General features: G+C 31.7%; 4 protein-coding genes across 6 annotated transcripts; 2 read left to right on the forward strand and 2 right to left on the reverse strand.

The window, feature by feature from the left end:
* The first annotated feature begins 710 nt into the window (after positions 1–710).
* LOC127241812 (protein MHF2 homolog) lies at positions 711–2500 on the forward strand. 2 transcript variants are annotated; one of them, XM_051261035.1, is made up of 6 exons: positions 718–933; positions 1033–1081; positions 1171–1208; positions 1480–1525; positions 2138–2191; positions 2320–2500. In XM_051261035.1, exons 1-6 carry the CDS (start codon positions 910–912, stop codon positions 2421–2423), a joined length of 315 nt encoding a protein of 104 aa, XP_051116992.1. In that variant the 5' UTR covers positions 718–909; the 3' UTR covers positions 2424–2500. The 2 variants fall into 2 exon arrangements, with proteins under 2 accessions (XP_051116991.1, XP_051116992.1); XM_051261034.1 differs by having other exon boundaries at positions 711–1081.
* Positions 2501–3942: 1442 nt separating this feature from the next.
* LOC127241808 (leucine-rich repeat receptor-like serine/threonine/tyrosine-protein kinase SOBIR1) lies at positions 3943–5903 on the reverse strand. The gene has a single exon (XM_051261030.1). It carries the CDS (start codon positions 5884–5886, stop codon positions 4039–4041), a length of 1848 nt encoding a protein of 615 aa, XP_051116987.1. The 5' UTR covers positions 5887–5903; the 3' UTR covers positions 3943–4038.
* Positions 5904–12865: 6962 nt separating this feature from the next.
* On the forward strand, positions 12866–17801 carry LOC127241848 (protein STICHEL-like 2). Its single transcript, XM_051261071.1, has 8 exons — positions 12866–13233; positions 13460–15236; positions 15340–15559; positions 16281–16463; positions 16539–16754; positions 16870–17386; positions 17473–17536; positions 17624–17801. Exons 2-8 carry the CDS (start codon positions 13899–13901, stop codon positions 17654–17656), a joined length of 2571 nt encoding a protein of 856 aa, XP_051117028.1. The 5' UTR covers positions 12866–13233; positions 13460–13898; the 3' UTR covers positions 17657–17801.
* An 11-nt stretch (positions 17802–17812) lies between these two features.
* Positions 17813–22687, reverse strand: LOC127241849 (protein TIFY 6B-like). Of its 2 annotated transcripts, XM_051261072.1 has the most exons (6): positions 22488–22687; positions 20162–20528; positions 19243–19375; positions 18378–18684; positions 18214–18274; positions 17813–18132 (listed from the first exon to the last, which is right to left on the reverse strand). In XM_051261072.1, exons 1-6 carry the CDS (start codon positions 22537–22539, stop codon positions 17997–17999), a joined length of 1056 nt encoding a protein of 351 aa, XP_051117029.1. In that variant the 5' UTR covers positions 22540–22687; the 3' UTR covers positions 17813–17996. The 2 variants fall into 2 exon arrangements, with proteins under 2 accessions (XP_051117029.1, XP_051117030.1); XM_051261073.1 differs by lacking the exon at positions 20162–20528 and having other exon boundaries at positions 19243–19316.
* Between the last annotated feature and the right edge of the window lie 1289 nt (positions 22688–23976).

Consider the following 23976-nt stretch of genomic DNA (forward strand, 5'->3'; position numbering starts at 1 on the left):
AATTCTAAAAAATATTTAAAATATCAATAATACTACTCATATAAAAACTAATAAAATATTATCGTAACTTATTATTAATAATTTACTAATCTACACTACTTCTAAAATACCGTATCCCTAACAAAATAGCTTATCCTTGGCGGGGGGACGGGGGGAGTATTATATTGTGCTGAAATCACTGCTTATTGTCAAATTTGCCTGTGTTGATGGGACTAGCTAAAGTTGTAAAACAAATGAATAGTTCGTGAGCTTAGCTTAGTTTGGTTTATTTGAATTAGCTAAGAGCTTGTGGCAGACAGAATGAAATATATTAATTTATTTGATTGTAATTTCAATTTGAAATTTAACATTATTCATTGCATTCAATAAAAATATTTTTCATAAAATATTATACTCCCTCTATCCAGCTCTAAAGTCCAATTTACTTTTTTGTCATTGTATTTAATATTAAAAATATCATTATATTTATTTATTTTTGTACAAATATCCTTCTGAAGGGACTAATTGAATTATTTTTGCAATATTTTTTTAATTTGTACTATATTTTATATAATAATTAATATTTAAAAATAAAAAACTAAATGAAACACTTGAACTCGAAAAATGTAATATCAAAAATTATTTTAAATAAAATCTCAAGTTAACATCTTATTCAAATTAATTCTAAAAAACAATCAAACAAATAGTTTTCAAATTTGTAAAATTTTTAAAATAATTTTAAATCATAATTTAAAATTTTAATAAGTAGATATTTTTTTTAAAAAAATAATAAATAGTAAAACAATATTATTAATTTATATAATGAATAATTAAAAACATAAAGGTTGGCGCAGTATGTAACTTTGAATTTGCACACAAACGAGCTTTCCATGTTTTTTGGTCACTCCGAATAGAACGCAGGCATCATCAATGGAGGATAACACTTATGATCCAGTAAACGATTCCTCTCATTCTCATTACATTGTTTCGTCAATTTTAAAATTTACGAAAACTGCTATTTTAATCGTCCGTTCTTCGCTTTGCCCTAAACAGGAATTGATTCGCGCGATTTTCAGACAAGTTTGGGAAAGACGAGCTGCCGGTACCGGTTCCTGACACATCTTTCTGTTTTTTGGTGATTAATATTTTAAAATTCAAACCAATACTATAATGCCTATGTTTTTTCTGAAGATCGGGAGAAGAATCAAATATCAGAAACTGAAGCTGAGGTTCGATTCATTATACCTGAAATAATTGTTGCATTCGTCGTCGTTTCTTCGTTATGTTGTCAATTTTTATTTTTATGTTCTTCGTTATGTTTTCAATTTTTTTTTTTATGTTTTTCGTTATGTTGTCAATTTTGTGAATCATCCATGGGGAGTTTCTAAGAAATGACTACTATTGAAGCAGTTAATTTGTAAAATGTCGTGTAATTGCATTTGATTTTTGAGAATCCATGGAGAATTGTTGGTTGATGTTCCGTTGATAATATTTCTGCAGGCAGGACCCGGACCAAGCACATCCAAGAAAAGCAGGCTTACTTGCAGTAAGAAATATGGCTTGTTGAATATGAATTCCATTATTGTATTGATCCTTCAAGATATGTTACTGCATTCATGTATTGGCTGCAATATGTTGGCTTTGTTGTAAGAATGAATAAAATCGATGGATGAGGCATTCCTTTGCATATAACATGTAGAATTGGAGGTAATGCTTTTCTAGCCCTTATGTTATGGGAAAGAGTTTGTTAGGTTTTGGGACATATAAATCCTTGGAATATTGCATTAATGTCCTGAAAGCCACATTTTGAAGTTTCTAGTTGTTTTGTAAGCAATATAACTTCGTTTATGTTGTCCGCTTGTCGCCAACTTTAAAGTTTCTGTATTTTAGAAAGCGAAGTTAAGCTGTGGCGTTCTTGTTGTGTTATTTAATGTGACATTCTCAGTAGCCTTTGAACTGATACAAAGTTATCCAGAAACATGTTTGGCGGTTTAGTAACAAACCTTTGTAAATCCTGTCTTTGGAAAACATAAAAGAGAATTGATTTGAGTACATTAGGTCTTCTGCTGTTAGACATTCTCTCTGTCAAAGTTTTTAAATCAATGAGCTTGATATACATACATTGTTAGACCTACTTGTGTTCTGTTATGAAATGCAGTCACGGCAAATCCACTGAAGCTGAGCTGTGAACTCCTTCGTGTTTTTGTGACAGGTTGGATAGCCTATAGAAATTTCAATGTATTATTATTTTCCAATTCCCTATGTAGCTGTAAAATGCACATCAGCTTTATCTCTTTTTGCATCAAGTAAATTGATTATTATCCTTATACCATTTTGTAGAGGCTATTCAACGAGCAGCTGCTATTGCTGAAGCAGAGGGTTCTCTTAAAATAGAAGCAACTCATCTAGAGAGGATACTTCCCCAGCTACTTTTAGATTTCTAAGGTGTGTTAGATGTTAGAGCCAGGCATTTCCTTGTTTTAACAAAGTAATGGTAGGGAACATACACATCCATGTGCGCACAAATGTTCCTTTCATATTCATGAGATGATTAATTTAACCAGAATATGTACATTTTCTGAAATGAGAATATACATGCATGATATATCTAGAATAATCCTTGATCAATCGATAATTTTAGTGCAATAAATTGGGTTATAAAGAACATCTATGGCATCTACAAAGAGGACACATCACAACATATCAACATGGAAGTGATGATGAAACATTTTGGTAGCTATATAGAATTTTGCCACTTTCCAGACTTGCTAATTACCAGCTGAAATGGTGTATCGTTGATATGCACTCTCTCTTTTTTTTTTTCTTTTTTTCTTTTTCTATTTCTGTCTTCTACCGTTTGCAGACGATGGCATTTATTTTCGAGACCAAAGAGTTCTGAATGGGGCAATCAAACCTGGAAAAGTAGGGATTTCAAGTGATACAGTCATTAGTTTATGAAATGGGAGACATGACAGATTTAATACTAAGATAGGTAGCTTTAGCTGACTAAACTGATTCTAACTCACTGACTAACATCTATGATCTGCTTCTGCTTCTTAATGCTTGTTTCTATATACCCTATGTGATCGCCTAAATTTACTTTCGACTGTTTTCTTGGTTTATATATGGTGATGGCTATACGTATATTATAAATATCTATGCTTCTCCATTTAGTTCCTTAAAATTAGGTTATTAAGCTCCGCTTATCTTTTCCATTTTTAGAATTGAGGTTCATACACCAGTTTCATCATATATATTTTTCGATGAAACTGCTTAATATAGCTTGAAAATTTGCTAACAGTTTATGCATAAGATATTCCTAATACAAAAGAAAATGTTAGGCTGACTAGGATCCATCATTATTCTTCTTAATTAGTGCAAGCAAAATGGTTGAAAAACCGAATCTTTGATGAACAAGGACTTGGGAAACATTAGGGGCTACTGTTTGGATGGATTTGGTTCAACTCAATGGAAATCAAATCTTTCGTCTAAATCAATTCTTTCTTGTTTATGTTTTCGAAGGATATTTGATCTCTTCAAGATGGATTTGAAGTTAAATTTTTTAGTATTTGAAATCCATTATTAATTCTAGTCATTTCTTAATATATTAATTATTGTAATATTAAATTGAACTTGACTTTTAACAAATTTCATTTTAGTGCTTCTAGGAATGTGTTTTGTTTACAATTTCTTTAACAAAATATTTCTACTTATTTGCTATGTGTGATATGGTTGAATATCTTAACTGTGACAGGATATTTATATTTACTAATTCAGTTGATAATATGTTTTATTTTAATGTTACCTAGACTTATCATAGTTATTGTATTAATGACATAAATGTATAGATCTTGTAAATTCTACATCATACTTTCTTCAAATCAAATAAATATCAAAGATATAGATTTGAATTTGGATCTATTTCAAGTATGAAGTAATTCGATACGTTTGGATAAAACTCACTTTCAAATCCAAATCCAATTCTTGGCCTTAGTGATCATTCAATATCATCAATCACATTTCACTACACTTCACAACTCCATACTCTCTGTTTTCGAACTAATGGCTTATCTGAGACAGCATGGCTCGGACATTGCTACTATCCGGCCTCTCGATGGGATTATCCAGAGTGCAGAAGCAGGCAACCTTGAGAACCAAGAGCATCTGCTCCGTAAAGCCACTTCCCAACAGCTTTGGGTCGATTGCCCTTCTCGGATCTTCAGAAGTCATCATTTTCCGCATCCATTGAACCATGCTCATTTCATCTGTCCGCTGGAAGAACTCATCAGATGGCATCCTTCCGATGACAAGAACACCAAGCACAACACCAAAGCTGTATACGTCGCACTTATCAGTGAACTTAAACGTCTGGTAATACTCTGGTGCTATATATCCTACTGTTCCTGCCACATTTGAAGTGGTAACATGTGTGTGTGCATCAGGTACTGCCGCAGCTAGCCCAAAATCCGCGATCCGGGCTTCCATTTTATCATCCAGGAGAACATTTCCAGGTTTCAGGTCCCTGTGAATTATCCGAGGCTTATGATTCATGTGGAGATACTCAAGCCCTGCCGCAATCCCCACTGCAATCTTGTGTCGTCCCAACCAATCCAGCTCCCTTTTACCGTCTGCTACAAGTTTGAGATAATCTTGCAGGCTGCCATTCTTCATGTACTCGTACACCAAGTAATGGCAATGCAACCGTGGAAGATAAGCCAGAAGAGGTAGTAAATTCCTGTGCCTAATTTGACCTACGGTCTGAATTTCCGACCTTATCTGCCGCATTTTCCTGTTTAACATCTTGCTGTCTTCTTCTATAAGATCTCCTGTATTTGTAGGGAGCTGAATTATCTTCTTTATGGCTATTTCGATCCCGGAGCTTCCAGGTAACGCCATTTTGTAAACCTCCCCACATCCTCCTCTTCCTATCACCTCAAGTGATTCTAATGCATCTTCTTTATCTAGGAACGCCAAATCCTCGGGATTCTTGATCACAGGGCTGAAAATTGTCAGTCTTGTGTCTGTTTTATGATTCTTGATTAAGTGCATGATCAGCTTGAAAAGCAAGGCCAGCACTAATCCGGACACGGCCCCTGCTAAAATTCCCGACAGGAATTTGAGGATCCATTCTACTGCCTTCTTTCTGCTGCTTTTGTGCTTATGATTCGATGTAGATGCCGAACCAGTTTGATTTCCCTGTCCGGAGGTTTCGGTGTAGACATATCTTTTGGGGATGATGCCATATTTCTCTGCCAATCCAGATGTCGGATTCTGATCATCGATCAAACTGTTGCCGGATATGTTTATGAATCTCAAATTGGGGCAAGACCTCGTCAAAGAAGGTAATTTTCCTACAAAGTTGTTGTCAGCAAGATTGAGTTCTAACAGGCTGTGAAAAGATTGCAGGAAATCGAGGCTGCCATCAAGCTTGTTCGAGGACAAATCCAGGACACGGAGGTGGATCAAGGAAGACGACAACCCGGCCGGAAACTCGCCGGAAAAGTGATTGTTTTTAAGGTCTAGGATCTCGAGGTTGTGGCAGTGGGTGATTTGGGGTGGGATTTGGCCGGAGATGTGGTTGTGTGGCAAGGAGAGGTGCTGAAGCTCGGAGAGGTCTCCAATGGCGGGGGAAAGGGTTCCTTGGAGGTGTTTTGAGGGGAGGACGAGATGGGTGACTCTGAGAAGGTAAGAAGAAGCGTTGGAAAGAAATGGGCTGCAGAATATTCCGGCGGCGGAGTTGCAGAAGGTGGAGTTGGTGGTGGGGTGGGGGAGGTTGAGGTGGGTGTGGATTTGGAGGAGGGCTTTGTGGTCGTTAGGGTGGAGAGGAAGAAGTGGTGATTGGTGGGTTAGTGTGGAGAAGAAACAGAGGATGAGGAGGAAGAAGAAGATGGGGGGGTGGTGAGGCATTTCTGATAGGGTGGGGTGGGATGGGATGGGTTGGTCATTGATGATTGAGTATTAATGAATGGGATGGGGTGGTGTTAGGCGTTGAAATTTGAAGGGAAGACTGGACTAGCAAGTGGGAAAGTCGTCGGTTGACTTAAGATTAAGATTGGATTTTGGATTGGATGGAATCTTGGATTGTTTTAAGGGGCAGACATGTTCACACACACGCCATTGGTCTATGACTACTACTACTACAGGTACGCCGTGTCAGTGTGCGTTTTCGTTGACTTCGGAGATTACTATAATGACCCTCGAACCACCGCTTCTTTTTTGCTATTTGATCCCTCCATTTCTGCAATTTAGATTATACTCCAGAGTTGGCAATGAGTCGATTCTTGTTCAATTCGTGTCGAATTGAATACTTTAAAGGAGTTAAATTATTTAATTATAATTCGACCCGTTTATTATCGTGTCGCGTTCAGATTGACTGGGTTGATCTGTATTCATAATTAAATCAAATTTTTTTATTTAAATTAAATTAATTTTTGTCGTGTTACGTTAGTGTTATGAGTTTTTATTGGTACGAAGTTAAATTAGGTTGAATTATTTAAAATTGAATGTAGTTTAAAATGAATTTATGAGAAAATTATTAAATTATGATTATTTTACATATATAATAAATATATTAATCAATATTAATATATTATAATCGGGTTGTCGCGTCGGGTTCGAATTGAAATCCTCAACCCTAACATGACCCGTTTATTATCATATTAGGTTCGCGTCAATCCGTATACATAATCGGGTTGAAATTTTTTATTTAAATCCAATTATTTCGTGTCGAGTTAGTTTTTACCGGCTTTAGTTCAAATATGGGTTCAAATATTTGAGCACACATTTTAATAAAAGTAAGTAATAATTATTACTTGAGTTGTCATGTTTAAAAAAATTATAATTAGTAAATATTCACGTCGTCCATTAAAATTAGTCTACTTGGGTCGGGTATAAAAATTAAGAAAAATGATTATTTTATTAAAAAAAAGATAAAAGTAAAAAGATAATTGATAATATTTTTGAAAATTTATTTAAAAATTAAAGTATATAAGGTAGTGAAATTTGTTGTAAATAAATGTTAAGTGTAAAATATTGATTTTTTGACTTTTTTAAAATTAGTTAATAAGGTAAATTTAGGTAACAGACTTAAAAAGAATGTGGGAATAGACTTGGTGGACAGAGGTAATAATTAAAAAAAAATATATTAGTAAAAAATAATTATTATATAATATAAATAATTATTTTATAAAAAAATTTAAAATATATAATTTTTAAAAAAAGTAGACAAAGTTTGTGAACGATCGAAATAAAATACTATTTTTGTCATATTGAAAGGTTATCATTTTTCATTTTAATCCGTCTCAAAACAAAGTTACTGTTTCCTAGTAATTGTACTGCCTACCTAACATAATAAATACCCTTTCAAATTATATTATATTACATAAATATCATTACTTTTATATTACACAATACTAATAGGGGTATTTTTATCTTTTTCATTATAACCCATTATAATACTAATATTAAAAAAATCATTAGCAAAAAATAAACGGCAACCTTATATCGAAACGGATGAAGTATATGGATAATCTATTTAGAATAAAAGGAATATTTTTTACTCTTCATAATAAATAATAAAAAAAGATATATTTTGAAATATGACAGACAAATATGATAAAAAGTACTTTGAACTGGGACGAGAAGAGTATATATTTTTGCTTAAGAATATAAATTTGAACTAACAGAGTATATTTTTTCTGAGATTAGATTTATTTTAGGTTTTTTTAACAATAATATAGTACTCACTCCGTCAATTTAATAAATTTACATTTATTTTGTGTATGGTGCTATGTTTTAATATAATAATTAATATTTAAAAATAAAAAAAAAAAAAAAAAAAAAAAAAAACAGATATCAACTTTATAAATGAACACAAATAGTATTATTTTTTATAAATTAAATGTATAAGTGGTAGTGATAGTGATAGTATTACAAATGAAAGTGCACACTGACAAAATAAAAAGAAAAATATATATGAATTTGGTGGATTGATAAAATATATTTAATTTTAAATTTTAAAATCAAATTTCAAAAGAATATATTCTTAAACTGTTTTTTTTTTTAATTATTATTATTATTATTTGAATGATAGTTGAAATATAATATTTTATGAAAAAAATAAAATAATAATATATTTTTGTATGAAATGACAATAAAAAAGTGAAACCAAACTTATTTATATTTTAAGAATTAACAGTACTCCCCAGTCTTAGTTGGTAAACAATAGTGAAATTTAAATAATAATAATGTGAAAACTAAGGTAATTTTATGATGACATCATCATTTTTTGGTAACATGACTATTGTTTTAAAATTACCAAAATATTAAGATAGACTTTTTCTTAAATGACAAATTATATACTTCTTCCGTCCATATATAATGGTTTTGTTTGTCATTTTTTTTTATTCCAAAACAATAGTCTTATTTTCATAAATAATCATATCACCATAAAATTATTCCTATTTTTTTCATTTTTATTACACAATTACCACTACTTTTTACTCCAATACACTTACAAGGGCAAAAAAATCTTTTATTCATATTTTTTTACCCACTACTAATATTTTGTATTCAATTCAATTAAGACTATATTTATGGGACGGAGTGAGTATAATTTATTACTCTTTCTTTGTTTGGCAAACTTATGTAAATTTGTCTGAAATAATAATAATTTAATATTAAAATAGGGTAAATAAAAAGTATATTAGAGGTATTATGAAAATTTTATTAAAGAATTAATAAACATATAATTGCCTAAGTAAGAAAATATTAGCAAATATTATTTATTAAAATAAGACTTATAAAATTATAAATAAAAATTATTTAATATAAATATAAATAAATTTAATGGATAACAAAAAAATATAATAAGAGGAAATAATTATTTTTTTTTTGAAAATATTAAATTTTATAATGCTTTCAAAACATATCTAATCATACTTTGACAAGATTGAAGCTTGTTGATGCTATTTGTAAAAATTTGCATTTAGATAAAATTTGAAATTTTAGATTTAGTTGATAATATAAAATTTTGAATAGAAAATTAGATATTTGATAATGTAACATAAATATTATTTTGAATAAATAGTATTAAGTTCTTTCAATTTAAATGTATACATTTATTTATTTTTTAATAGATTAAGAAAATAATATTAATATTTTATTGATGTGTGTAAGAATATTTTGATGAATTTATCAAGCATATGGACTCTATTTTCATTATTTAATAAAAGTATATTTATAATTTAAATAAAAATTAATTTAAAAAACAGAAATAACAGAAAAATGTATATAGTGTAGGAATAATCACCAAAATGGTAATAATAAATTTTGAATATAAATCTTTTAAAAAATAGTACTCCCTCTCTTCTAAACACCCTGCAACATTAATCTCAAGTATCCAGCATCATTTTTAAAATAAGAAATAATTAATTATACTTAATCACTGCTCCACACTTTATTTATTTACATCATCCAAATAAAAAAATAAAATATATATTTATCTCTCCATCACATCACTTAATTTTTAAATTACCCTACTTAATATTACCAACTTAAAAATCCGTGCCAAAAGCAAATGCTGCATCTTGTTTGGGACGGAGAGAGTAATAATTGTTACTCTTTTCGTCCGTCAAATTTATTTCTACTTTTCTTTTTAGTATGTCCGCTAAATTTATCACATTACTAATTTTGACAAAGTCAACATTTAATTATTATCTTTTATTCAACACTTAGTTATAACAAATATCACTAGCTTTGTTACATTCTTTCTCATCATCTATTTTTATTTCTAACTAAATTTCCAAAAATACGTCCAATTACCTATCACTTTTTCAATAAAATATTTTTTTTTAAACCCCATGCCGAACCCAAATGGGCTATGTTTAAACGACGGAGGGAGTATTATTTTTTATAATTAATGCAAAGACAAGTTTGATGCCATGTGTATACAGAGTGTGAATGTTGACATGTAGGCTATGACTATATAAACTATATTCAACTTGGTCCCAGGATCCAGACCTACTAGTAATAAATTATTGTTTTTTTTTTTTTAATTTAAATATTTAAATATGAATTATTATATCAAAATTTTTAATATTTATTAAGCAAAAAAAAATATTTCTTTGAATATCTTATACTATTAATATAAATATTGTTAAGTATAATGATACAAATATTATTAATTTATTTTTTAAACAAATTCAAATGCGCTTTTACCAATCTTAAATTGTGTTTGTTTGTAATTATTTTTTAAAATTTTAGTTTAAATAGTAATTTGATATAGTGTACTGTAGAAAAATGTATATAAATTACTTTTATAAAAATTAAATAATAGAAAAAAGATTATTCCACGTGTTTCATGCTACTCGGGTCAGCGCGTAAGCTAGTGATGTGTTCGGCTACTGGAAAAATTTATAAAATAAACAGGGTAAATTATATAACATCTCCTTGTATTTTAGTAAAAATGTACAAAATACGATATTTATTGCGTGAAACCCCTTTATGTTAATGGAAAGTTTGAATGAAATACCCTCTTTATCTAAAACTGATGTTTGGTTCGAAATAAAAACCTAAATTACAAAAGTTTTATACAAATAAAAAACGCAAAACATTTTAAATAATTTTTTGCATTAAATAAATAAATAAATTATATGTACTTTTCTTGCATACACTTTACTTTCTTCGCGTAAATTATGTAAATTTGATTGAATAAAAAAACTAAAAAAAATTATAAAATGGGGTAAAAAATAAAAATTGGATGTATTATAAAAAGATTATTAAATTATCGATAAACAGTAATGGGATAAATAATAAAACAATGACAAATTGATTATTAGTTTTTAAAATAAAAATAATAAAACTGTAAATTTATAAAATTATTTATTATAAATAAATTATGCATAATTTTAATGGTTAAAAAAAAATTGTAATATAATTTTGACGAATAAAATATTTAACTTATATCTTTTAATATTTTATTTGCAAATATATCACAATTATTTATATATTTAATTTTTTTTTTTGATTAATTTACTTATATATTTTTTAAAATATTTTTGTTTATATTTATTAAAATTTATGTCTAATTCAAATAAATATTTTAGTGGATTTTAGTGAGTATTATAATTGGTGGACTCTGTAGCCAGCCTGGCTTGAAAAGGTTTATACAATAGTGATAATCTATTTTAGGTCAGGGTTGGAGTGGGCCTCATTCATCTGAATGGGCCCGGCCCACTTCAATAGCTTGGAGGTTTGGTAAGGATTTTTTTATTTATAATTTTACTATTTTATTTTTTTTATATCAAATTCCATATTTGTTATTATTTTTTAATTATATTAGAAATTAATTTTATATTTAAAATATAAAATTAATATTTATTTATATTTTATAAAAAATTAAAAATTTTGCTTGCTCAGTTGTTCATTATTTTTATTTTTGTTCTTAAGAAAATAATTATATATTTTAATTATATTTTAAATTTTATAATTAGTAGCTTTATAATATTAGTTAAATTAATTTTAATTTATAATATTTTATGTTATATAAAATAGTAATTAATTTTACTAATTTATTTAAAAATTATTTATTAATTATATTTTGCCGAACGTCTGGACATAAAAGGCAGAACATGAGTATTATTCATACCCAAAATTCAAAATTTATGTGTTTGATATTTTTAATTTTTGTACTTTATATATAAATTAATTGTATTTATAATATATTTTTAATTTATATAAAAAAAGTTAAATAACAGATTATTTTTTGAATAGGATATACAGATTATTTTTAAATAGAATATGCAAAAAATAATAAAAAAAAATATTTTTAGTTGCAACACAAAACAGTATAAAGTTCTTCGATAGAGTTTGAACCGTTGAATATCAAATTTAAATTTAAAAATTTATTTGATGTATTATTTGAATATAAATTAATTTTTAATTTAATATAAAAAATACGTTCCACACAATTTTGACAATATTTTTATTTTTATTTGTCCGATATCTTTCTATTTTTAATAAAAATTATTAAATCTAGATATATTTAACAAATATAAAAATGGTGTAGGACCACTTAAAATTCCTTTACTTTGTATTATAGAAAATTTTATTTTTTATAAAATGATATCGATATTCCATATATTTTTTAATTGCTATATAATTTTTAAATATTTAAATATATATTTTAATTTTTTTTAACTATATATATTAAATTTACTTTAAAGGTGTGCTTGTTTTGGAGATTGGATTTTAAATTCACTGTTGATCTCATTTTTTCTTTAAAAAATTCAAATCAAAAACATATTTTTTATTTTTTATATTATATTAAAAATCAATTTTATATTCAAAACATCACGTCAATATCTATTTATATCACAATCATACAACTATTCAAATTCAAAATTTTTACTATTCAAATCCCAATTCAAAATTCAAACCCCAAAACAAACACACGTAAATATTATTAATTACATAAAAAATAATATAATAATATAAAAATTCATTATTATTAACTAATTAAATATTTTTACTTTAAATATTGTGTCCTGATCAAATGTTCAATTCCGATGGGACGGAGGAGTAATACAAACAAATTTTTTTTTAAATGAATAAAAAAAAATTGGTCAGAAAACCTAAGAACAAATTTAAAACTAAAAATCCCACCAAAAGACCGGCCATCGCAGGCGCGAGTGTGTCACCACGCGCCACCGCAGAGTTTGAATATTGATGGCGGAGGCCCCCATCCACCCATCTATCCAAACTGCCAGCAACTGTCAGACCCACTTGAAATTACCAAACTAACCCTCTCTCTGGAACCACCGGTCCTCCTCATCTCATATACATACATAAACTCAGCAAATCTACAGAGAAAACAACTCAACAACTATAGCTGAGAGTGAGAAAAAAATATCTGCCGAATCCTCCTCTCAATCTCATCGTCATCGTCATCGTCATCACCATCATCATTGTCATCCATCTCCCATACACAAATTTGGTTTTCACTATTGAATGAGCAAAACAACTAACCCGACCATTAATGGCGATGGTGGTGAAGTACTGAAGTGCACTTCAATCCTCATTTACAGCATTTACTGCTACAGCGCCAATATACGACGAGCGTGAATTTCTCCATGAACAAAAAGGAAAAAAAGCAACCGAGGACCCCCAAGGCGTAGACTGCAAGTGCCGTTTCCGGGGGGGCAATACCCTAGCTAGGAGGAGATGCATCAATGGCGTTGGACGTACGGACACTGTGTATGTACAGCAATTTACTTTTTAATTACTGACACTGTTTTACCTTTCTTCTTCCTTTTCCCCCTCATTGATAACTTATATTTACATTTACAGTGAATGTTATCTCGTCCTTCGACGTTATTTCGGGGTTTCAGGATGTTACATTCATTTTTCTTAACTTTTTAAATTAGTTTATTTCGATTTGTCGAGTGATGGTGTGACGTTCATTGTGTTGTTGAGTTTTCAGGGGCAAAATGGCGACTAAGCTTTTGCAGCATTATTCTGTGGGGAAAGGTTTTATACATTGTCGAGTCCTTCCTGTCTGCTTTTTGCATTACATTTGTGTCTTCCTCTTTTGTGGAGCTTAGAGATTTGTAGAAGAAAGAATGCAGAAAGAGCAATACCTTTTCTTTGTTAAAAGTTTCGATTCTAAAGGTTGGAGGACCACATTGATTCTATTTTGAAAATCTCATTGTCCATGGCTGCTGTCTTTGTAACGGTTTTCATGTTTTCTACCCACTCAATCTTGGAGAACATCGATTTTGGATTGTAAAGTGTTTGGAATTCTATAGGTGGAACAAGTTAGGAGATGGATCAATGAAGTTCTATTGAATTTTGGGCTAATTTTTTGCTGTTTTTCTGCCATTGTTGGGGTCTTCGATAGTTTATATGTTATTTCTCTGTAAATGGATGGTCGAAGGCATTCGATTGATCTTCCTATATCGAGAACTTTGGTTGCGCTTAAGAGAGTGAGGTCTCTTAGGGATCCATTGACTAACTCGACGAGTAAATTCTCTGCTTTGGTTGATAACTACAATTGGGAAACGAAGTCGAGCAATGCAATTATTTTAGGATTCAATGATGGAGGTGAAGCTGATAAGAATGTGGCTGAGTTTGGAAGCTCGAACATGGTTATGTCAAACAAGCATGAGGTCGATGATCTCGAATTCTTTCATGGTTCAAGACATTGTGGAATCAATGGCAAAGATGGAGGTGGATATAATTGCGCCGTAGCTTCCGGTGACTCTACTGAGGGCGAGAGTTTATTTGACAGTCGAGGAAAGAGAGGTCATGTTAGATCGAAATGGAAAGGCTGTAATAAGAACCATAATGGAATGTCTAGGACCGTAGCTGGAGATGTTTCGAGCCGTGTTGTGAGTCAGTGTTTGTCGTGTAATGGCTGCTGGACAAGGACTCCGAAATTGAGAGAATCTTGTTTCCGAGATAGGTCTGATGCAGAGGAATCTCCGGTGTTGTTCGAGAATTCAGGATTGTATGAAAGTGAAGGGGTGACTCCTTATACGAAAAGTCCGAGGAATATCTGTCAAAAATTTACGCCGAAATCGTTTAAAGAATTAGTCGGGCAAGATCTAGTGGCGAGGTCTCTGCTCGGCGCCATTTCTAGCGGGAGAATAGCTCCGTTGTATCTCTTTCATGGTGCGAGGGGAGTTGGGAAGACATCTGCTGCGAGAGTATTCGCGGCTGCACTGAACTGCATCTCTCCCGAGATCGATAAACCGTGTGGCGTGTGCCGGGACTGCATTTTGTTCTTCCGAGGAAAGTGTCCGGATGTCAAGGAAGTGCATCCGTTGTCGATCAACAGCATCGGAGGGATTAGGTCACTAATCAAGAATGCGGATCATCGCCCTTCACTTACCTCGCGGTTTAAAGTTTATATTATCGACGAGTGCCACTTGATGCGCGGGCAAATGTGGATGATGCTGCTGAACAAGCTCGACGCGCTTCCCCGGCACACTGTTTTCATTTTCATCACACCTGAACTTGACACGCTTCCGTCGACTGCTGTATCAAAGTCTCAAATGTACCATTTTCAGTCGGTGAAGGAATTCGACATTGTGCGCCAACTGGGGAAAATATGTGTGGATGAAGGTCTTGAATTCCAGGAGGATGCCTTACATGTTGTAGCTACTAAATCGAACGGTTCCCTTCGTGATGCAGTTATGATGATTGATCATTTGAGCCTGCTCGGGAAGAAGATTACCATGTCCTTAGTGTATGAAGTGGTGAGTGTTCGATTCTTTTCTTGTATTTTTCGAAATTTCTAAATGATGGAATCCAAATGATTGTTTTTTTTTTTCTTCGATTCTCATTTCTGCTGTGGTACAGAATGGAGTTGTCTCCGAAGATGAGTTGCTGGATTTACTTCGAATTGCGATGTCTTCTGATGCTTCGAATACAGTAAAACGAGCGAGGGAGCTAATGAGTTCGAGGATAGATCCGTTGCATCTTATATCTCAGTTGGCGGATCTCATAATGAGCATTCTAGCCGGAAAACTCGAGGAAGATGCTTCTGAGATCAGGAGAAACTTCTTTGGAACATATGCCTGTACGTATGTTCGTTTATTTTTATAACACCTTTCAGTTGGCGTGCAATGGTATTGAATTTTCGATCTTTTTCGTTTTATACTATTGAATTTCATCGACATTGGAATCCACAACACAAAATGTTATGCTTCTTTGAGTTATGATATCCTTAAATTGCCTTGTTCGATTTTATATGATACGATGAATAAAGGGGGAACCTCGGAATACTAATGAGTATCGAACTTTAGACTTTAGCGTGCTTGTCGATAAAAGTATGAATAAATTTGAATTTTGATTATGAGCTTTTTACATTTTGGTGAGAAACAATCCTTAGGTGAAGAAGTTGTTCTTAGTACTTGGTATTGAGAGTACTTAAAATTTAGGCAGAACTACATAAAATCTAGACGCACTTTAATTACGAAGGTAATTCAAAAACTCTATAATTATAAAGTCACCGTTAGCTAATTACGAATGTGGATTTAAACGTAAGGTTTATGAAAGCATAAAGAAGTATGACGCAATTTTTAAGTAATGAGGGGTTTCGTGCAATTTTCATAAACTACAGGCGTGTTTTATGCTGTTTTGTCTAAAATTTACTTGGAAAATGAATGTCGCGATAACTTGGTCGTCGAAGAGGTGAATAATCATTGATGTTTGATTTTATTTCCTATTTCTTCCATGGTAACGAGGCTCGACGTTCTTCTATGATGCGATTGCTAACACAATGCTTATTTGTTCGATAGCTGAAGCCAACATGAAGCAGCTGAGTCGCGCGCTGAAACTACTCTCCGAAACTGAGAAGCAACTGCGAATGTCGAAGAATCAGGCTACATGGCTTACTGTGGCTCTGCTCCAGCTGAGCTCCGCTGGCGATTCACCCGAAGAAAATGATCCGAGGTTGAGCCTAAGAACATTGCATCATCAAGGTGAGACACAATTCGAAGCAAATTCTCGTACTGACCATTTTCTGTTATTAGTACATCTTAATTCTATACGTGCAGACGGTGAGTATCACGACTCATCATCGAATGGAGAAAGCTTGAAGCATCCTGTGACTGGTTCATGCGAAATCGCAGCGCCTAATAAAATGGGAGTCCCGTGTAATGAAGAAACTCTAGACCTGATGTGGAAGCGAACCATCGCAGTCTGCGGATCAGCTTCTCTCAAAACGTTCCTACACAAACGCGGAAAATTGGTGTCCATTTGCCTTGCTGCAGGTGTGTCTAATCCTACTTTTCTCGAAACAAAATTGTGTCAAACAAGAAGCTGAACTCTTACGCCTCAAAACCGTATCGTTTCCTTGCTTATCGATACTGACCTTAGCTGTTTCAGGTATAGCAGTGGCTGAATTGGAATTTGATCGTCCCGACTACGTGTTAAGGGCAGAGAAGTCGTGGAAACTGATTGCCGGTGCGCTGCAGCGTATGCTGGGCTATAACGTCGAGCTAAGGATAAATCTTTCGAGCAATGCCTCAAGTAAATACGGGAAGTTGAAGAAGCCATGCCTCAAACTCTTCAGCTGCTCCCGGAGATTGCATCTCGGCCCACACTACTGCATCGAGTGTGGGAGCAATGGCTCGGAAACCTCCTGTTACAGTGTCAGAAGCAGGGATAAATTTGCAGAGATGTGTGGCGCTGATTATGTGCCGCAAATCTCAGCCCCTCGCTGCCGGAGAAAGGAGATGGTGACGAGCATTCGAAGCAGCGACGGGAATGCTCTCAGCATTGGAGCAACATTGCTCGATAGCGCCGAAGCAGGCAACCCATCGCGAGCTGATTGTTCTTGGAACAGTGTAATGAATGGCGAATCTTCGCGTTCTGCTGGCATCGAGCAGGAAAATGAATCTAGGTACGTCCCGAGTCCATTACTGAGTTCTTTACGAGCCGTGATAGCTTGGACATTGAAACTTCTTGTCTTTTCTATGCGCTCGGCAGCCGAAGGGATTGGTGGAAATGGAAGCTGCGATGTTGGAGGCCGGCGAAGTTTCCATTTTGGAGGGTAACGAAACGCCTGAGCTTTTTTTTTTCTTTGTATGTTGAGTATCGAAGATACTAAATGCTCGATGAATCGATCCTATAAATGCAGGCTCATAGATTGATGATGCAGAAGAGACTATAAATCTGCAGTGAAGTTGCTGTGAGTAGACTGAGCCTAATGTTGCGATAAATCATTTGTATTTATCGATCTTTATGTCGATGACATGTTAAATTACACGAAGGATTTTGGAGTAACTACTTATGCGGGGTTTCATTCATGTCGATTATTGTTGCTATCTTGATCGAAGATATTCGCTTTCGGGATATATATCTTAGGGTACATCGCAAACCATCGAAGAAACCATTTATGTTTGCGCCATATAACTCGGTCTTAGAATGAATCGATTAGTAGTTTTTTTGCGACAATTAGACAGCTAGAGTGCTATAAATATGAACATGTAGCATGTGAAGTTCTGTGCAACTTAGTATTTCCATCGATCAATGGTCGAATTCGGACATGAGTTGATCGTCAAGATGGAGTTAACAGCCCCCGGAACGCTGCTGCTGCTGCTGCTATCCGTGGATTGTGTGTGAACAAATGGCGATGCGCCGATTACCCTGGATCACAAAGGTATAAAAACATTCGGCAAATTTATAATCTAGCTATAAATCGACGATACGATAGAAATATTTAGTAACCTGTCCTTGCGCTTCGCTAGAAACCGAGCCAATGATTTTCTCCGGAACTGTGGAACGGTGCCTGATCAGCTTATACGCGCCGTGTCAGCAGATGATCGAGCGCGTCGTAAATTAAAAAAGAGTTCTTGCAACTTGCAGAATTCATAACAAAGTGTCGAAATGACCTGATGGAGCTTGTGTGTCGACGACTATTGCACGGTCGCCTTTGTTGGAAGAGATGAGAAAATCGCCCAACTTTGAGACCATTGGCTCGTCGCTGTTGCTGCTGCTCGTGCCTGAATTTGAGAAGGCGATGGATCGAGGAATGCTGATGGATGGTAGAGTTTTCGAGCTCGAACAAAGCGCAATTGGCGTGCAAGATTGAGTGCTGACAAAGCCATCGACGAAAGAAGAACGAGGCAGCGGCGCTTGAACGGGAGTTGCTGCGCTGGCCGACGTTCCGTTTCCGGCCAACAGCATAATTGCCTCAGCCTGTAGATGGACGTACGGACCATGAAAGGCATTCTTGAGTATATATATATATATATATATATTTAAGAAATTTGATAAATGTTTTTGCTAATTCTCTATTCAATTTATAGGAAAAATTGGGAAAAATGAGTTATGTATCGATGCATAATTATTAATTGTCTTCTCGCTCTTTATATATATATTCTATTTGGGATGTTTTGAGCACGAACGAACTGAGCCGTTCGTAAACTCGGTTCGGTTCAGTTCGCCTCGTTACAGTGAAAAAGTGTTATAGTGATGAAAGACAACTTTCTTGGGTACGTTAATAAACGAAGACGAACACTAAAAATTTTCGAAATGACACCGAGGGAAAGTGTTATAGTGGTGAAAGACAATTATTCTTATCATTAACCGCGGTTTTGAAATAAATATTTATTGTGTGAGCTCGTATCGAACAATAAGTATTACTAATTACATTACTTGTTTGCGAACAGACACGAACACTTAAAATTTTGTTCGGCTCGGTTGTTAATCGCTCTAAGCACAAGTAATGTAATGTAAATATGTAATGTAATGTACCTTGTCACGAGAGATATTGTCGTAAACACAGACGGAGCCGTCGTAGAAGATGGTTAGCTGAGCCGCCGCTGCTGCTGCGTTCGACCACACTTTTCCCATATTATTATTATTAATAATATTGTTGTAATTACAGCTGCACACACCCAAAATGCAGTCCAACATGATAATTAATTTATAGCTTTATACTTTACACATACTTTTTAGGCACAACACTGTACTGAATAATACAGTGTGTTACCGGACAGCACACGGTGTTACTCTAGACAAGACACAATATACGTTATTATAATACAAATACAGCACGTGATATAGTTTCACAAAGCACATACAATACATTACTTGATTTTAGCACATGACATACTCTCAGCACACGTTGTAATTATGAACAAACAGTATATGCTTTTATTACATACAACATGCGCTGTTTGTGATAAAAGCATGCGTTATTTGTGTATTGTATGTGTACTAAATTGAAAAATCAGCATGATGTTGATTTTCCAAATTCAGCACCGTAATATTTCCCCACTTTTTAACATTATTAATTCACAATTTTTTTAAAAAAAATCAAATATTACATCAAATAATAATTTTCTAATACTCATTTTTTATAAAAAAAAAATATCAAATTCAAAACACAAATAAAAGCAGGAGTGTGTTTTTGTTTTATGTTTAAACAACGTAAATATTGTTAAGTATCCTACATTGGATGCAATGTTGGGATTCCCCTACCGTACAAGGGGTGAAGGGCTACTTCATTTACAACCAATTGGTTTTAAGTTGGAACCCTGGATCCCCATCTTAACAAATATAAAACATTATAAAAATATATATACATATATTTATATAAAAAAACTGAAAGACTTATATAGTAAAAAATTCATTCTAAAGATCAAATTTTCTCAATATTTGTTTATGTTACCTTAAATCTGTTGTTCCGACAACGGGGATAGTCGGAGGCAAACTTGCAACAGAATTAGCTACCGGAAAAGGTTGCGAACCAACCGAGCCAAATGCACGGCGTTCGACTCCGACTGGCAATAAAGCTGTTGAATTTGTTGCATTATAAGATGTCTCTACACAAGGTTGTGCGTTGGAAGTTATTTTAACCAATCCGGAGGATGCAAGAGCGTTGAATCCTGTCCTAAAAGTGTTTTCCGGTACTCCCCGGATCGAAGCCAACGGAGAAATAAATGGAGCCAGAGCCGGAGCCGAAATCGAAACCGAAACCGAAGGTGAAGCAGCCTTGTTTTGGATTGGCCATTGCATAGCTAAACTTCTAACTGGTGCTACAATATATATATATATATATATATTTAGATGAAAATAATATGTACTTCATTATCCGGCTCTAAACGTCTCATTTATTATTATTATTTTTTTGCATCATTATACTATATTAAAAATATTTTTATATTTGTATATTTTTTTTACACAATATCATTGTAATAGTACTCATAAGACGCTAATAAAAATATTTTTTGTCTTTTTCCCTTAATTTGTATTATATTTTCATATAATAATTAATATTTAAAGATCAACCCGCCAAAAAGATAAATGAATCCTTGGAATTGGACGTAGGTAGTATTTGATACCATCATAATATAACATTTTAAATAACAATAACATATTTTCTAAAAGATATTGTCGATAAATAGTGAAAAAATTAATGATCTATTAGCTCAAAGTTTGATTTTGATATAGCACTATTTATTGTAATTTTTTTAAAAAAATTACTATATCACCATAATGCATTCAAAGAGTAACGACTGCTGAGTTTTTTTCATGTTATAAATAAAATCATCAAATCATCAAATCATCTCATTTTTATGTATTATATTATACAAAATTTATTTTTCATTTAAAAATATTATATTAAATTACATGGTATTTAAAGTAACAATTGCCCATAATTATCAAAATAAAATTTGTAATTTGTATATATGATGATCAGGTCAACACATTTCCGTTAGAATATGTTGCAATTATACAATCGCATGCCCTTATTTTATTTTATATATATATATATATATATATATATATTATATCTTTTTTCTTCTTTTTTTTTGTTATGATGTAGAACCTGCCGCTGCTGTAAAAAATGCGCACCGGTTAAACTCCCGATTGAATTTAATACTCTGCAAATTAGGTCTAGTTTGAACATATCTTACATTATTATTATTATTATTATTATTTGAACATTTCTTACATAGTGTAACGTCACATTTAAAATAAAGAACATATAGGCGAGATTCGTATTTTTCCTATGCCTGTATTTGGGTTTTTGAATGAATAATCATCGAATATAATAATGTACTTAGATGAAGTAATTATTAAATAGGATATTTTTCTAAATTTTTTTGCAAATAAGTAAAAGTTTTATTACTTCTGTTTCGAAAAAAAAAAAAAAATACAAAATATTTTATCATATATTATTTTAATATTAAATTCAAACAAAAACAATTTCAAACCAAATCAAAAAATCACACAAGACCAAAACTTCGGTGTATAATAACCCTAATATATTCTTTTCATTAACAAATACTATCTCAGTTCACTAAAATTAACAGATAACCTGAAGTGTCAGGAATTTAAATTTATAACTCACAATCATAAGTTCAACCTCTACACCACCAGATCATTCTTTACAAGACAATATACGCACATGCATTGTGCCTCTATATATATATATATATATATATACTTAATTTTTAGTAATATTCAATCTCCTAAATTTCTTATAGAAATTAAATTTTAACACTGATTTTTCTTTTCTTCATCATAGTCAATTATTATTTTAATAAATAAATAAAAGAAAAACACACACAAACAAACTCTATATATGCTCGATTTAAGTATTGTATAATCTTTTTTTTCTAATTTATTTACTATACAATTCTCAAAAGTCATATATATATTTTTGTTAAAAACATATTATTTTTATTTTTATAAAAAATTAAAATAAAAAACCAAACAAAATCCCACAAACGTCGAAAATCTATTTCTGTAGTCTACAGATCCACAATAGTTAGTAAACATAGAGAGAGATTCATTTGGCTTTTCGTTTCCAATTTTCTTCCAAAATAAAAAATAAAAATACATCCAACCCTTCAATTTTATTTTTTTCAAAAAAAAAAAAAAAAAAATCGAAGAAAGCACAAACAAATCTAGGAACAAAAAAAAAAAAATTAATAAAATTAAAAATAATAATAATAATAATAATTATTATTATTATTATTATATAATACCTGCATCAATGACTTCATGATCATGAGGAAAACCCACAAGCCCTACCTCCATGTATATCTTCAATTCGATCTTCAGCTACTTCAACACTCAAATATATATATATATATATATATATAAAATAACCACGTCTAGCTAATTGATAAGCTCTATAATAATAATAATAATAATAATAATAAAAGGGTTTTGTGTTGTAGGGAATGAGACAACGTTTGGTTTAGACAAATAGAGCAGACCTAATAAATAAATAAATAAATACTCCCTCCGCCAATTTTCTAACGTCCTCTTTGATATTTACACGTATTTTTAGGCCATTAAAGTTTTTGTTATAAAATGAAAAATCTGGTCTTACTCTTGTGTATAAAAAATAAAAGAGTGAATAAAGTAAAAGTAAAATAGTAAATTTTATATACTCTCTCAATCTCATCACAAAGTATTCATTTTTCCATTTTAGTCCGTTCCATAACAAAATATCCATTTTTTTTTAGTAACTGTACTGTCTACCTAACATTACAAATACCCTTACAACTTACAATATATTACACAAATGTCATTACCTTTGTATCACACCTACTAATAAGGTTATTTTAGTAATTTCTACTTTATTCCTACTATATCCAATATAATACTAATATTTCTAAAACTACGTGCAAAAAGTAAATGATATTTAGTTTCGAAATGGAAGGAGTATAAAAAAAAATAATAATAATAATTATTGGACATTCCAAATAGAACGTTAGTTTATTGACAAATGAAGTAAATAAAAGTAAAATGATTAAATAAATACCTAAGCTATTATAATACGAGCGATTTAATTTATTATTTATCACTCCGTCCATCCCAGATACCATGTCCACATTGCCGTTTCTGTCCGTCTCACATACCATATCACTTTCCTTTTTTTGAAAAATGATTACACACTTTAATCTCATTTTAAATTTTTTTTAATTTTATTTTTTAATTTTAATTAAACTAATTAGTTATCTTAATTTTAATTTATAATTATTTATATTATAGAATAATTATTTTCACTAATACATTCTTAATTATCTACTAATTACATCTCTTCTAAAATAACGTGTATACAGTACAACAGATACTGTACTAGGACGGGGGAGCATTATTTTGACGTGGGAGAAGCGGGTCAGACGTCATGTGCGACGTCAGCAACACATTAAATTAATATTTAAAAATTGCATAAATAAATAAAATACTATACGGTAGTGTGATCGGCAAGCTCAATATTTTTCATGCGTCTGTGGACTGTGGACGTGGACCTCTCTTGGCCCTGTATATATACATATTTAGGTTCAATGAATTTATTTATATATTAATAATTTAGCTGCATGTGATCGGAGTTTGCCTGAGAAAATTAATATAAATATAAATATTAAGTTAAAAAGTCAAAGGATCCGTTAAGTGCTTTGATTGGGCTCTTAGCATAAACATTAATTAAGTAATGAATGAGATTTTTTTATTTTTTTATATGAC

The sequence above is a fragment of the Andrographis paniculata genome, unplaced genomic scaffold (genome assembly GCF_009805555.1).
Source record: "Andrographis paniculata isolate CXL003 unplaced genomic scaffold, ASM980555v1 Contig83END, whole genome shotgun sequence".
NCBI lineage: Eukaryota > Viridiplantae > Streptophyta > Magnoliopsida > Lamiales > Acanthaceae > Andrographis > Andrographis paniculata.